Source organism: Chroicocephalus ridibundus, chromosome 7 (assembly GCF_963924245.1).
Source record: "Chroicocephalus ridibundus chromosome 7, bChrRid1.1, whole genome shotgun sequence".
Lineage (NCBI taxonomy): Eukaryota > Metazoa > Chordata > Aves > Charadriiformes > Laridae > Chroicocephalus > Chroicocephalus ridibundus.
In genome coordinates, this window is record NC_086290.1 from 55,821,112 (window position 1) to 55,833,179 (window position 12,068).

At 45.6% G+C, this 12,068-nt stretch overlaps 1 protein-coding gene across 4 annotated transcripts in view; it reads left to right on the plus strand.

Moving 5' to 3' along the window:
* Positions 1-12,068, plus strand: part of MYO1C (myosin IC) — a 61,477-nt gene that overhangs the window by 33,664 nt on the left and 15,745 nt on the right. For all 4 annotated transcript variants that reach the window (XM_063340834.1, XM_063340836.1, XM_063340837.1 and 1 more), the window contains exons 2-13: positions 1,842-1,997; positions 2,615-2,730; positions 6,621-6,819; positions 7,738-7,818; positions 8,551-8,730; positions 8,942-9,040; positions 9,274-9,387; positions 9,934-10,005; positions 10,299-10,418; positions 10,656-10,738; positions 11,437-11,542; positions 11,927-12,007. In XM_063340834.1, the coding sequence (XP_063196904.1) occupies positions 1,842-1,997; positions 2,615-2,730; positions 6,621-6,819; positions 7,738-7,818; positions 8,551-8,730; positions 8,942-9,040; positions 9,274-9,387; positions 9,934-10,005; positions 10,299-10,418; positions 10,656-10,738; positions 11,437-11,542; positions 11,927-12,007 (1,407 nt within the window). The remainder of the gene's footprint in view (positions 1-1,841; positions 1,998-2,614; positions 2,731-6,620; positions 6,820-7,737; positions 7,819-8,550; positions 8,731-8,941; positions 9,041-9,273; positions 9,388-9,933; positions 10,006-10,298; positions 10,419-10,655; positions 10,739-11,436; positions 11,543-11,926; positions 12,008-12,068) is intronic.

Here is a 12,068-nt window from a genome sequence, read left to right on the forward strand (position 1 = left end):
TCCCTTTCCTCTTCACCTCGGTTGGCAAAGAGGGTAGAAGAAGCCAAGAAAGCATTTTGCCGAAGATGTGGAGGAATTGGCTTGGAAAGTTTTGGGCATTTTAAAAAAAATTACTTATGAAAGTATCTGCAGAATTCCTCCCAAACTGGATCTTTCAAAGCTTAGAAATCAGGCCTTCCAGACCATGAGACTAATTAAAAAAAAGAATAAATAAAAAGGGAGATTAAAACTGTATTTCGTTGTGGTGTTTGAGCCATTAGAGTGGATCGGGATTGGAGATTTTCCTAGTGCCAAGTTGTAGGAGCTAATTTTTCTTTCTGAAAGCTGCTAGTTTCATTGGGTGACTTATGCCCAGGCACTGGGCTGTTGGGAAGGAAGCCAATTGTAACTTGCAAAATAGGCAAAACTACCCTCGTAAATGATTGGTAAGTCTAAGCGTCTGCAGACTGAGGGAATTTGCACCCGTTTGGGCCCAAATTTATACTTCAGTGGGTCTTACCTTGATTACTACTTAACAAAACTTTAGCTAAATTTTCTTCTGACCAAGGTTGGTTTTATTTTTTTTTTTTTTTTTTACTTTTCCCCTGCACACCATCAGTCCCAGTGCTCTGACCACTATTATATCTTGAGAAGGAGCAGAGAGGAACTACCTGACAACGTGAGTCGGCAAAAATCGCCCCCGTCGTTGTGCAGGGATTTGGGGCCGGAGGACAGTGTGGCGGCAGGGGGTCCGGCGTCCCCGGTTTGTGACGCTGCTACAGGAGAGGGTGCCTGGGCTTCGCTGTTAGTGCCTGAGCCCGCTTGGGAACGAGCTCCGGCGGTGTTTGTGCCGGTGGTGGCGGCACCCCAGAACGCAACAACAGATTCTCTGAAATGCATTAGTGCGTTAGGGAAGTGATTTAGGAGAAGGGTGCCCGCTGTGAGGAGTTTGCAAAGTAATTTAAGAATATGATAAGGAAACGCAGACAGATGTGAGGCAATTTGTTTAATACCTTCTATCTCCCGTCTATGATTTCTGTAGCGTCTCTCGTCGTCTCTGCCTTCTCCATCATCTGTCCATTGGGTAGAAATTTTCCCTGCAAGTGGCGACTGAGTCACTTGGTGCACGTTTCCTCTCCCGCTTTTAGTACGTGAGGTAGCAGTAAGAAGTCAGCAGACCTGTGTTTTCCAAAGATGGTTGTGTCTGAGCCGCATCACGTTGAAAATGTAACCTTTAAAAAGAGGGTCGGGGAATAGAAGTTGCTTGATGCGTGGGACAGATGTTAGTGTCACAGTCTAAATTAGCAACGGTGGCATGGGATGTGGAAATGCCCATTTCTCATTCGTTCTGAAGTTTCCCAGAATTTTCCCATTGGGTATCTTGCTAAAGCTTTTAAATTGGTCAGCAATGTGAAGCTGTTTGCTCATGAGATGAATCATCATTAGTCATAAAAGATTCCTTACCTCGAAACGACTTCCCGTTATGAAATGAGGGAGAAAAGTAGAGAGGAGGACACATTTCAGTCTCACTCCTGCTAAAGGACGCCTGGGAAAGGAAATCCAAGTTTTATTCGTTTTATGAAATGCTTGTTTCATTGATTGATTCCTCTAAAGTGATTGGAAACTTAGCAGTAGCTTTTCCCTAATGCTGGCTTGTCTTCCATCAAAGCAATTAGTATAAACCAACGGATAAAGTGTTAGTATACATCGACGAGCATTTTCAACAGTAGTGGGATTATTCTAATATCCTCTCCTGGTTATAGGTTGTCCATGGGTAATTGTGGTTAATCGTTCTTGTATGGAGGCAGCGAGCTGCGGACAAATACACAGATATCCCAACTTTCCTCTGCTTTTGGTTGCAGGGAGCGGGGACTAACGGTATTCGGCTGACCATGGAGAGTGCTCTGACGGCCCGCGACCGTGTCGGGGTGCAGGATTTTGTCCTGCTTGAGAACTTCACCAGTGAAGCAGCGTTCATTGAAAACCTGCGTAAGCGCTTCAAGGAGAACCTGATCTATGTGAGTAGCAGAGTCGACAGACGTCAAAGTGTTCCTCAGTGACCTGAATTCAGGCGTTTCCTACAGAAGCCATGCCACAGCTTTGCTCTGCAGTTGGAGGGATTTGGAGATGGTGGTATCAGCTTTAACAGCCCGTGGTTGCTTGTGCCAGAACCAGTCTGGGATGCTGTCACGTTAACAGATGTAGGGACTCGTTGCAGTGCTCCAGTTGAGCTCTGCTGGCATTTACGGGTCTTGTCAGCTCTGAACATCCAACTCACACCACATTCTTCCATTTCGTGAATTCACTCTGGTGGGCTTTCAGCAGCCCCAGGCTTGAACTTGATCCTAAATGGTGTATCAGAAATAATCCAGTATTTGTGCTTGTTAGAAGCACTAAAACCGTTTGCCAGGGTAACATGTCTAGCGTAACTCCCGCAATGTCATTCTCGCTGCACTAAGAGGTCACTTCTCCAGCCCCCTTGGCCTCTTTCAAAGCCCTCAGCAGCATCCCCAGTGCACCGGGGCAGGCGGCCCTGCCCTTGTCAACAACATCGCGCCTTCAGAGCGGTCTGGGCTCTCGGAGAATCCGCTGCCAGACCTTCTGTAACCTCTCTACTTTGTGTTCTCTTTTCCAGACATACATTGGCTCAGTTCTGGTGTCTGTTAATCCATACAAGGAACTGGAAATCTACACTAAACAGAACATGGAGCGATACCGTGGTGTCAGCTTCTATGAAGTTTCTCCTCACCTGTGAGTGGCCTGTGGGTAAACAGTGCAGTTTGTGCCGTTCCCACGCAGGCGTGTACAATAATGACATGTGAAAACAAGCAAATAGGACTTTTCCTTGTCCCAGATGCAGCACTAAAACTCATAGGGATATAAAGGATCCTTCGGAGGGTGTGGTGTACAGCTCTTTCTATTCCTGTTCCTCTCTCCAAAGAGGATGAGTTGCCTTTGCGAGAGCGGTATTTGGAAAGGGAGTTGGTTCCTTCCTGGCTGGAGGAACAGAGCTGCTTACCCAGCCCTGGCAGGACCGGAGTTCATTGTTCCAGGGTTACTTGGGGTCTGCGTGGCTGGGCTGCGAGTTTCCCCTGCTGCTGCGTCGCTCGTTCAGCACAGGCCTAACCGGGGGAAAGAGCGTGTCTGTATGTGCGGGGGTTTCTTTCCTACCTCTGCTGTTACTGCCCGACCAATATTTATCTGGTATTTCCCTTGTTGCTAAGATACCGTCAGCCTGTTGGAACACGGAATGTATTTATTTACATGGTCTGGCCTGGTGAGCATTCCCAATTTCCCATTAAAAAAAATAAAAAAAAGTTTGAGGTTTAAAGTTATTTTTGAAAGCATTTGAATTTTTTTGTCGGACTGAAAGAGAAAGATGACTAAGAGCTGAGGACATTTGGCTCCAAAATGTTTTCTTTCAGGACGAAGGGCCAAATTCTGAGCACCTCTTGGAGGTTTTTTTGTGGTGTTTTTTCTTTTCTTTTCTTTTTTTTTTTTTTTTAAGAGGTCTTGGAAGAGTAAATGATATTATTTTTGAGTGAAATATTTGGGTTGTTTCTTATTACTGGCACGTAGCCCGGGAGAGTAAGCAAAGCAGAATGCGCTGCAAGCACAGAGAGGGAGAGAAACACCATCACTTGGGAACGTCTGAGCACTTGAAGTTGTATTTTTTTAATGATAGAAATGTGATTATTGTAGTGTTTCAGACTTTTTGCTGGACCTATATGGGGGACTGTTGAACTTGAAAAATCCTGCATTCAAACCTGCTAAGCTCTCCCCTTGATGCAGATGTGTACCAATGAGTCCTGTGTCCAGTTCTGGGCTCCCCGGTTGAAGAAGGCCAGGGAACTGCTGGAGAGGGGACAGCAAAGGGCTACCGAGGTGCTGAGGGGACTGGAACACCTCTCTGATGGAGAAAGGCTGAGGGATTTGGGTCTCTTGAGTCTGGAAAAAAGACGGCTGAGGGGGGATCTTATCAACGCTTATAAATACTGAAAGGGGGGGTGTCAGGAGGATGGGGCCAGGCTCTTTTCAGTGGTGCCCGGGGACAGGACAAGGGGTAACGGGCACAAACTTGACCATGGGAAGTTCCATCTCAACACGAGGAGGAACTTCTTTACCCTGAGGGTGGCAGAGCCCTGGCACAGGCTGCCCAGAGAGGTGGGGGAGTCTCCGTCTCTGGAGACATTCCAACCCCGCCTGGACGCGTTCCTGTGCCACCTGCTCTGGGTGACCCTGCTCTGGCAGGGGGTTGGGCTGGGAGTTCTCCAGAGGGCCCTTCCGACCCCCGCCGTTCTGTGGTTCTGTGTAAATGCATCGTGTCTCTGTGCAGGTGCCCCGACTAAAGAGATCTGCCCCGAGAAAGTGACTGGCAGTGGCTTAAATCAGCGCTGGGCAGTTCTGGTGAAGCAGCCGAGGGTGCAGGGGCAGCAGCTCTTCACTCCGCTCTCAGCTCTCACTGTCCAACTGTTGTTGCCCCGTAGGTTCCATTCAGTCCTGCCTTCACCTGGCCTGGACGCAGCCACTTCTGCCCGTGATCAGGGCGCTCTCAAGGGCTGCTTTGTCCTTTGGTGAGAATTTTGTGACTCTCTGGAAAATCACTGGGGCTGTGGCTGCTTTTATATTTGTGTAGGAGGTACAGGACTGAGCACGATGGCAATGATCACGCATAATGTGTAGCACTGTCAGCTCTGCTTTAATTCCTATATGTGCTACACAAAGTGACTTAAATCACAAAGTAGCTGATTATTTCTTAGGCAGTTCTCTTGTTTTAAATAGTCCCATAAGAAACTGTAAAACCTGCAGCTCGTGAGAACTGCACCGAATACCGGTGCTGCTCCAACTGGGAAAACAGTATTTTTTTGTTAACTGTTTTTAGTGTCCCATTAAAAGACATTACATTATTTGATTATTTACATTACATTATTTGGTTATTTATGCATTTAAAAATATTCTGAGGAGCACTGAATTGCTCTTTAGTGTAGTACTCTCTGCTTCTCTTTTTACAGTATTTCAGGTGTCTCTTTTCCTCTTTCTCTTATTCTAAACTCATTCTAGAAAGCCAAAATACTTCAAGATTGCTATTCCAGTGTCACGATAGTTTAAGTCTAGACCCAAGCGCTGGGTTCTCTGGGAAGTGCGTCACACGTAGTCACTTAAAGGAGAAAAGTTATCCCTATGGGCTTGAAACGCAGCACACTTCCCAGAGTGATCTGTCACATCCTGTCCTATTTATAGCCGGGGGATTCAGAGATGGTGACTACAAATGGGACCATAAACATCTTTAAGTAAAGTGATCCTGTATGTGGTGTGCATGACCGCCAGCTTCCTGCGGTACTATAAAACCCCCCAATAAAGGCACGTGTTCTGGAGGGAGTTCTTTAAATTAAATTTACATTTATTCAACTGTTCAAAATACTCCAGAGACAGAATTTGGATGGGGAGAGGAGGACTGGATGACTTTAGTGGGGTAAGTGTGCAGTTGTGTTGCTAGGTAGCTCATTGGTGTTGCCTTAGCACCGAGTATTAATAGACTTGAGAAGGCCACGGCTGTTATTTTGGTGTGATTATTTGTAATTAATTTCACAGCATGAGCATTTAGGAAAAAAAAAAAAGGGGGGGGGAGGGGAAAAAAAAAGGAAAACTAGTTAAAGGTTGTCAAGTGTATGAAGGCAGGATATCTGCTTCATCACCACATGGAAGACAGCTGAAAATATTGTTATGGAGGTCTCGTATGAGCGCATTATGAAGGGCTAATGCTGCTCTTTTCTCTTACTCTCTTCCATCACCCCTATCTGCTCCTTCTCCTCTCACTCCGGAAGCAGGTACCACTATTGTCAGACTCATCCTCACGCTCTCTGGTGGTGTAAAAGTGTGTGCGATTCTTGTTATGAGACCCCGTCTGGCCTGTTGCAGGGAGGAAAAGAGAAGAGAAAGAAAAAGCAGCAAAGGAAGAGCGGGGCTCTGGGGCCAGCAGCGGCAAACCCTGGCTGCACGCAGGCGGGAGGAACCCTCGGGTGTTTTGGGTAGCGTTTGGCCTAAGTTGGGTGGAAGCTTATGGAGCCTGCAGGATGCTTATTAGTCTGTGCTGGCTTATCCAATTCTTCCTGCCATCCGAGAGAAGCTGTGAGAGGTTGGGCTGTTGTGGAGCCACCCAGATAGCAAAGTGTAGTTGTGACCTTCCGAGCGTATCGTCACTTAATAGATAAGTTGGTATAAAGATAATGGAAAACGAGATGTTTCCTGAATGTAAAGGGTTTTTTTTGTCCTGCAGGACCAATGTTGAGAGATCATGTATATTTAGAAAAGTAAGTTTATCTGCACCGTTGAGTCGTCTTCTACAGAAACTCTTATCATTGGAGAGACTCAGAAGAACGGTTTTTAAAAGAATTTGATAGATTTGTGCTATCACGCTGCAGAAGCTTTGCTCGGTGGTTCAGATGTGTATGTAGTGCATGTGTGGTCGTTAAGAGGTGTCAGAAAGTGCTCACCGCGATCTCCTGTCTCATCACCAGTGCGCAGAAGCAATATGCTCGTACCCGGCCCGTGGACATACACTTCTCTTTTAGTCTTAGTTGAGGAGTCTCTGCCCTTCACCTGTGGAAACAAACTAACGCCTGGTTGTTGTTGTCCCTTAGCTACGCCATTGCAGACAACTCGTACCGCTCCCTGCGCACGGAGAGGAAGGATCAGTGTATTCTCATCTCTGGGGAGAGCGGGGCTGGCAAAACGGAAGCCACCAAGAAGATCCTGCAGTACTACGCCGTGACCTGCCCGGCCAGTCAGCAGGTCGAAACCGTGAAGGACCGTCTGTTACAATCCAATCCTGTCCTGGAGGTAACCGTAGAGCGGGGAAACTCGACATTGAACCACACCAGCAACACTCACATTTTCCAGCTGAGGGGGTGGGGGCAGCCGGACCCCACGGGGCATGGCTCAGCTGTCGGTGCAGAGCCGAGAACGTATCCTGGGAACGCTGTTTCACGGCGTGTGGGCTGCACACGGGGGAATCCCGCTCCGCTTCCCAGCCAAAGAAACGGCCGTCTGCCGCTGAACTCGCTGGCCCTTCCCGTCCCACCGGGAGAAGTTCTGGAGTGGGCCGGCTGCTGGCAGAGAGAGGCGTTCGGTGTGGGAAGCGTCCTGCTGCGCTGCATCAGCGTGCAAAGCCAGGAGCGGACACACGCGCTGTGGGCAGCGTTGCCCTCTGATAAATGCATTTGTGGGTGCATTTTCTAGTGCTGTGGTGTCCTCTAGTGTCCAGTCCCGAGCTGTCTTTATAGTCCCCTTTGATATTTCCGCTCCGTACTCAAACCATGCTGCAAACCCTGCTGCGTGCGCGGGAAAGGCGTGCTCCCCAGGAGAGGGGGGAGCCTGGCAGGATTGGGCTTTTAGGATAGTGCCTGCTGCGAGCGGAGCTGCGGGTGACCATAAGGAAATAGCCGTGATGAAGGATGGAGCTTTGAAAAGACTGTCAGACGTGACATATGTTGTCAGCAGTGAACTGGCATTAAAATCAGCTTGCTGGGGGAGGGCGGAATTGTTTTCAGAGACACGCTCCATCTGCAGTGCTTGCACTGGGTATAAAGATCAGCATTAGAATTCGGGTAGCAATCTGTTTCCTTCTTGGTTTCCCTTGCAAAAAGGACAAACCCAGGCTTTAATGGCTGCAAATAAACAACTGGCAGCTTCATCAAAGTGTTTATAAATAATCTTATTAGATACTTATTTATTTTTCTCTAATCGTTTTCATTTCAGGCCTTTGGAAATGCAAAAACCCTTCGGAATGACAACTCCAGCCGATTTGGGAAATACATGGATGTGCAGTTTGATTACAGGGTAACTTAAAATTTACTTTGTACTTCAGAATTGGTCGCGGTCATAGCAGGCCTCTGTTGCCTGTGCTTTCTTGTACTGGTGTGTGTGCGGAGCGATGGTTTTGCATTCCTTTGATGACAGTGGAAGCAGAGTCTATGGTAGCAAAGTTTGGTTCCAGAGGATTTTGTAGAACACACTTCCCTTTCTTGCTTCCTTCATTCTTCTATATTAAGAGGCAGTGAGATTAAATCCTCTTCTGGGGTCTATGTGCACCATGCAAATGGATGTTCCCAAACGAAATCCCCATGAGCCAGCTGTGATCTGAAGATAATCTCTGTCCTGTGTAACTTTGCATGGTGTTTGTTTCGATTCTGCTCCAAATTGCCCCACACTACGAAGATGAACGTGGTGTGAGGACTGAGTATCTTGGCGTACTGCAGTCTTTTAATTTCTGTTGAATTCCTTCTGAGAAGGAATTTTACCCAAGTCAAGATCCCATTCAGTATGTGCACTAGCCCTGATCTGTGTAATGGCATGTTATTGTCACTTGATGGCTCGTTTTGCATACGCGTCAAAACTCCCCTTGCCGCTCTGTTTTAGCCGAAACGGAGATTGTGATACAAAACAACAGATAATTTTCTGTCTTCATAAGCTATCATTTTGTATCCTATTTGTCTTTGAATGGACCACCAAGAAGCGGAAATCTTTTCCCCTCTGTGTATGAACTATTTCAATGTATCTGGTTTGATTTAGGGGGCTCCTGTGGGGGGCCACATCTTGAACTACCTCCTGGAGAAATCCCGAGTTGTGCACCAGAACCACGGCGAGAGGAACTTCCACATTTTCTACCAGCTGCTAGAAGGAGGGGAAGAGGACTTACTGCGAAGGCTGGGCCTCGAAAAGAGCCCGCAACAGTATCACTATTTAGTAAAGGTGTGCATTTTTGCGTTAACTAGTTATTCTGATAATATTGTTATATTATAGGACCGATACTTTCTCAGATGACTTTGTAGTTTCCTTCCCTCATTTCAAAAATAACACCGCGATGACTGCTATAAAAATAAGCACATGGCAGAAGCGCATTGAGCACGAGTAATGTCCTTGACAATTATTTACTTACTTATATCAAATTGTGTCTTTTTAGGGTCACTGTGCAAGGGTCAGCTCCATAAATGATAAAAACGATTGGAAGATTGTGCGAAGAGCCCTGTCCATTATAAGCTTCAATGACAACGAGGTGGAGGTAAGACACGTTTGGCAGCACAGCTGATTTTCCTGCTCTTGAGGAATTTTTCTGCTTTGATTTGTTATTTCTGACCAAAGGCAGCCTTCAGAGTGAACGTATTCTCTGCAAAAATTCTGAAAAAAATACAAAATGTTCTTATAAAATGTTAATTACACGCAAAAATCTCGCTGCCTTTTCTCACCGTGCTTTCATTTCATCATCCTGGCTTCTGACTGTTGCGTCTGTCCTAGGATTTGCTGAGCATTGTGGCTAGTGTCCTGCATCTGGGCAACGTGCAGTTTGCTGCTGATGAGCAAGGAAATGCTCAGGTCACCACAGAGAATCAGATTAAATACCTGGCTAGGGTGAGTACCGCCAGTTAGAGAGATATGCCGTTAAAGATGAATTAGAGAGCTTTCCTTATTTTGAACTTGGTACCATCGTATCATTTTAGAATATGATTTAGAAGTTTTCGTAAGTTTACTTTTATTTGACCTAGATAAAACGCAAATATTAACATCAAAACCCTTTAATTGACAACTTCTCTATTTACCACTTGATTGACCGCTGACTTGAGGTTCTTGCCTTCAGGCAGTGGGATAAGAATAGACCTACTCCGGAGAAGAGTTTTAAAGAACGAACCACCCTTGTGGCCTTGCTCAGTCAGTTCTTTGTGCCAGAACAATCAAGCCAATTTATTTGTTAGGTCGCATCACTGCCAGAAAGGGGTGGTGTGTGGGAGGCAAGGGAAGGACTGACGCTGTGTAAAGTCTTGCAGTGAGAATGGGAAATGAAGGGTTGTTCCACTGGACCGTGCGTTTGAGGACTAGCCTTTCTGGTCTCTTAAAACTAGTACTGATAAATGGAACATACCGCTTCATAAATTAATTGAATAACCTACTGTTTTGCAGCTTCTAGCAGTTGAGGGCTCTGTTCTTCGAGATGCGCTGATCCACAAGAAGATCATAGCAAAAGGGGAAGAGGTGAGAACGTGAACTGCGGATCTGGGAGGTGCATGGAATTAAATCAAGCTAGCGATATGCCGTCAGCGCTCTTACCAGAGCGAAACAGTCCAGTTCTCACTTGTCAAAGGAGGTTGGCAGTGCAAGTCCCACAACCCGATGGTGACTTGCAGCCTGTACGGCTGGGAGACGATGATGTGAGCTGAGCCCAGGCAGGATGCCGTTGAGTGGCTGTTTATTAGCAATGAACTAGGGAAACCGAACCCCTCAGTGGAATGGCTGTTGAGTGGCTTTTTTTCTCCTTCTGCGTGCAGCTAATCAGTCCCCTGAACCTGGAGCAGGCAGCCTACGCGAGGGATGCGCTTGCTAAGGCGATATACGGACGCACTTTCTCCTGGCTGGTCAACAAAGTTAATAAGTCTCTTGCCTACAAGGTAAATGAACCTTTTGTTTGTTGATCTCCAACCAAGCGTGAGAGGAAGTTTCAAATCTTTTAGCTGCAAAGCAGAGAAATGGTAAGCCCTATGCTGCACAGTGATTTCTAAATTAATTTGTTTTCCATTAAGAAGAGGGTGAGGAATTAATGCTGTAACTAAATGGGTAAGATCCCGTGATGGGATGAATCGTAGCTGTGAGTACAATATCAACGTTTATTTTTTGCCATGTTGCAGGAAGGAGAATTTCCAGGCTGGAGAAGTACAACAGTTCTAGGATTGCTTGATATCTATGGATTTGAGGTTTTCCAGCACAACAGGTTTGTTTCAGTCGGTGTCTTTGAGTTTTGAGTAAGCTCTGCATTACTTCAGTCATCGTAGTGTTTTCTCTCCGTTGTGAAATAAGACGTTATTCCATCTGTGGTCCTCTTAGTAAGAGAGAAAGAGATGGCATTTCAACTTTAGGAAATCAGTTGAGTAACTGATAATCACAGGGCTCCCAGCACTCGGGGCATCCAGCTAATATTTAGCATTTACAGCTGTTAATGTTCCTGGTGTTTTAAAGAGATTGTTGTCTTTTGGGGGCGTATTCGTGCGATAGCTTGAACTCTGCCTTTGTCTGGCTCTGGCACAGTGGTGGCTGTTGTTGTGGTGTCTTTCCACGGTGGTGTGAATGGGGAAAACCACCTACGAAACTCCAGCTGTGTCAGAGTCTGGAACCTGACTCTGGCTCATAGCAGTGAACCAACCGCGACTCTCAAATGTGCAGTCTTATGGGCACTTCTTAAAAGTTTTTGTGTTCCGCCCTTCATGTCTGTTTTTCCCTCCTTCTGGAACTCTTTCACGAGATCCACTGAATAATAAACTTACTAAATTTATACGTGCAGTAAATAAACATTTCGCAAAATCTATTTATCCTGATTTAGACAGAGATATATTCATGCTGCTGCCCGCTAATTATAGCTTCTTTTGTTTGTGGTACAATGTTAGTGATTATTTTTCTGATTTTTGTTTGCAGCTTTGAGCAATTTTGTATTAATTATTGTAATGAAAAATTGCAGCAGCTCTTCATAGAGCTCACGTTAAAGTCAGAACAAGAGGAATACGAGTCGGAAGGCATAGCGGTAAGAACCAGCATCATCACGTCCTCTGTCTCCTTTGTAGCACCTGCTGCAGGCCAGAGGACAGATTGGAAAAGGAGCTGCTAATAATGGTCTGCAAAGTAAATGAAATAAAGCTCTCTTTTTTTCCTTTCTTTTCAAAACGCTTTGGTAACTGTGTGATACAGCTAGAAGTCAGTAATGCCATTCCAGTCTTTTATTCTGATAGAAAAAAATGCTTTTTAAAGGGAATGTTTGGAAAACAAATTTGATGAGTGAAAAAGCTTTGTTTCAAATTTGACAGAAAGATTATTTAAGTAAGGTGCTGTCTGAAATGCTCTGAAATGTTCATGGTTTTTTTCCAGTCTAGAATTGTTTTCACCCAAGTGCGATTTCTTTTCTTTGTAGTGGGAACCAGTTCAGTATTTCAATAACAAAATAATTTGTGATTTGGTGGAAGAGAAATTCAAAGGTATCATTTCTATTCTGGTGAGTTGACGACGCCTTTTTAAATTAAAAATTTTATAGAATCATAGAACAGTTTGGATTG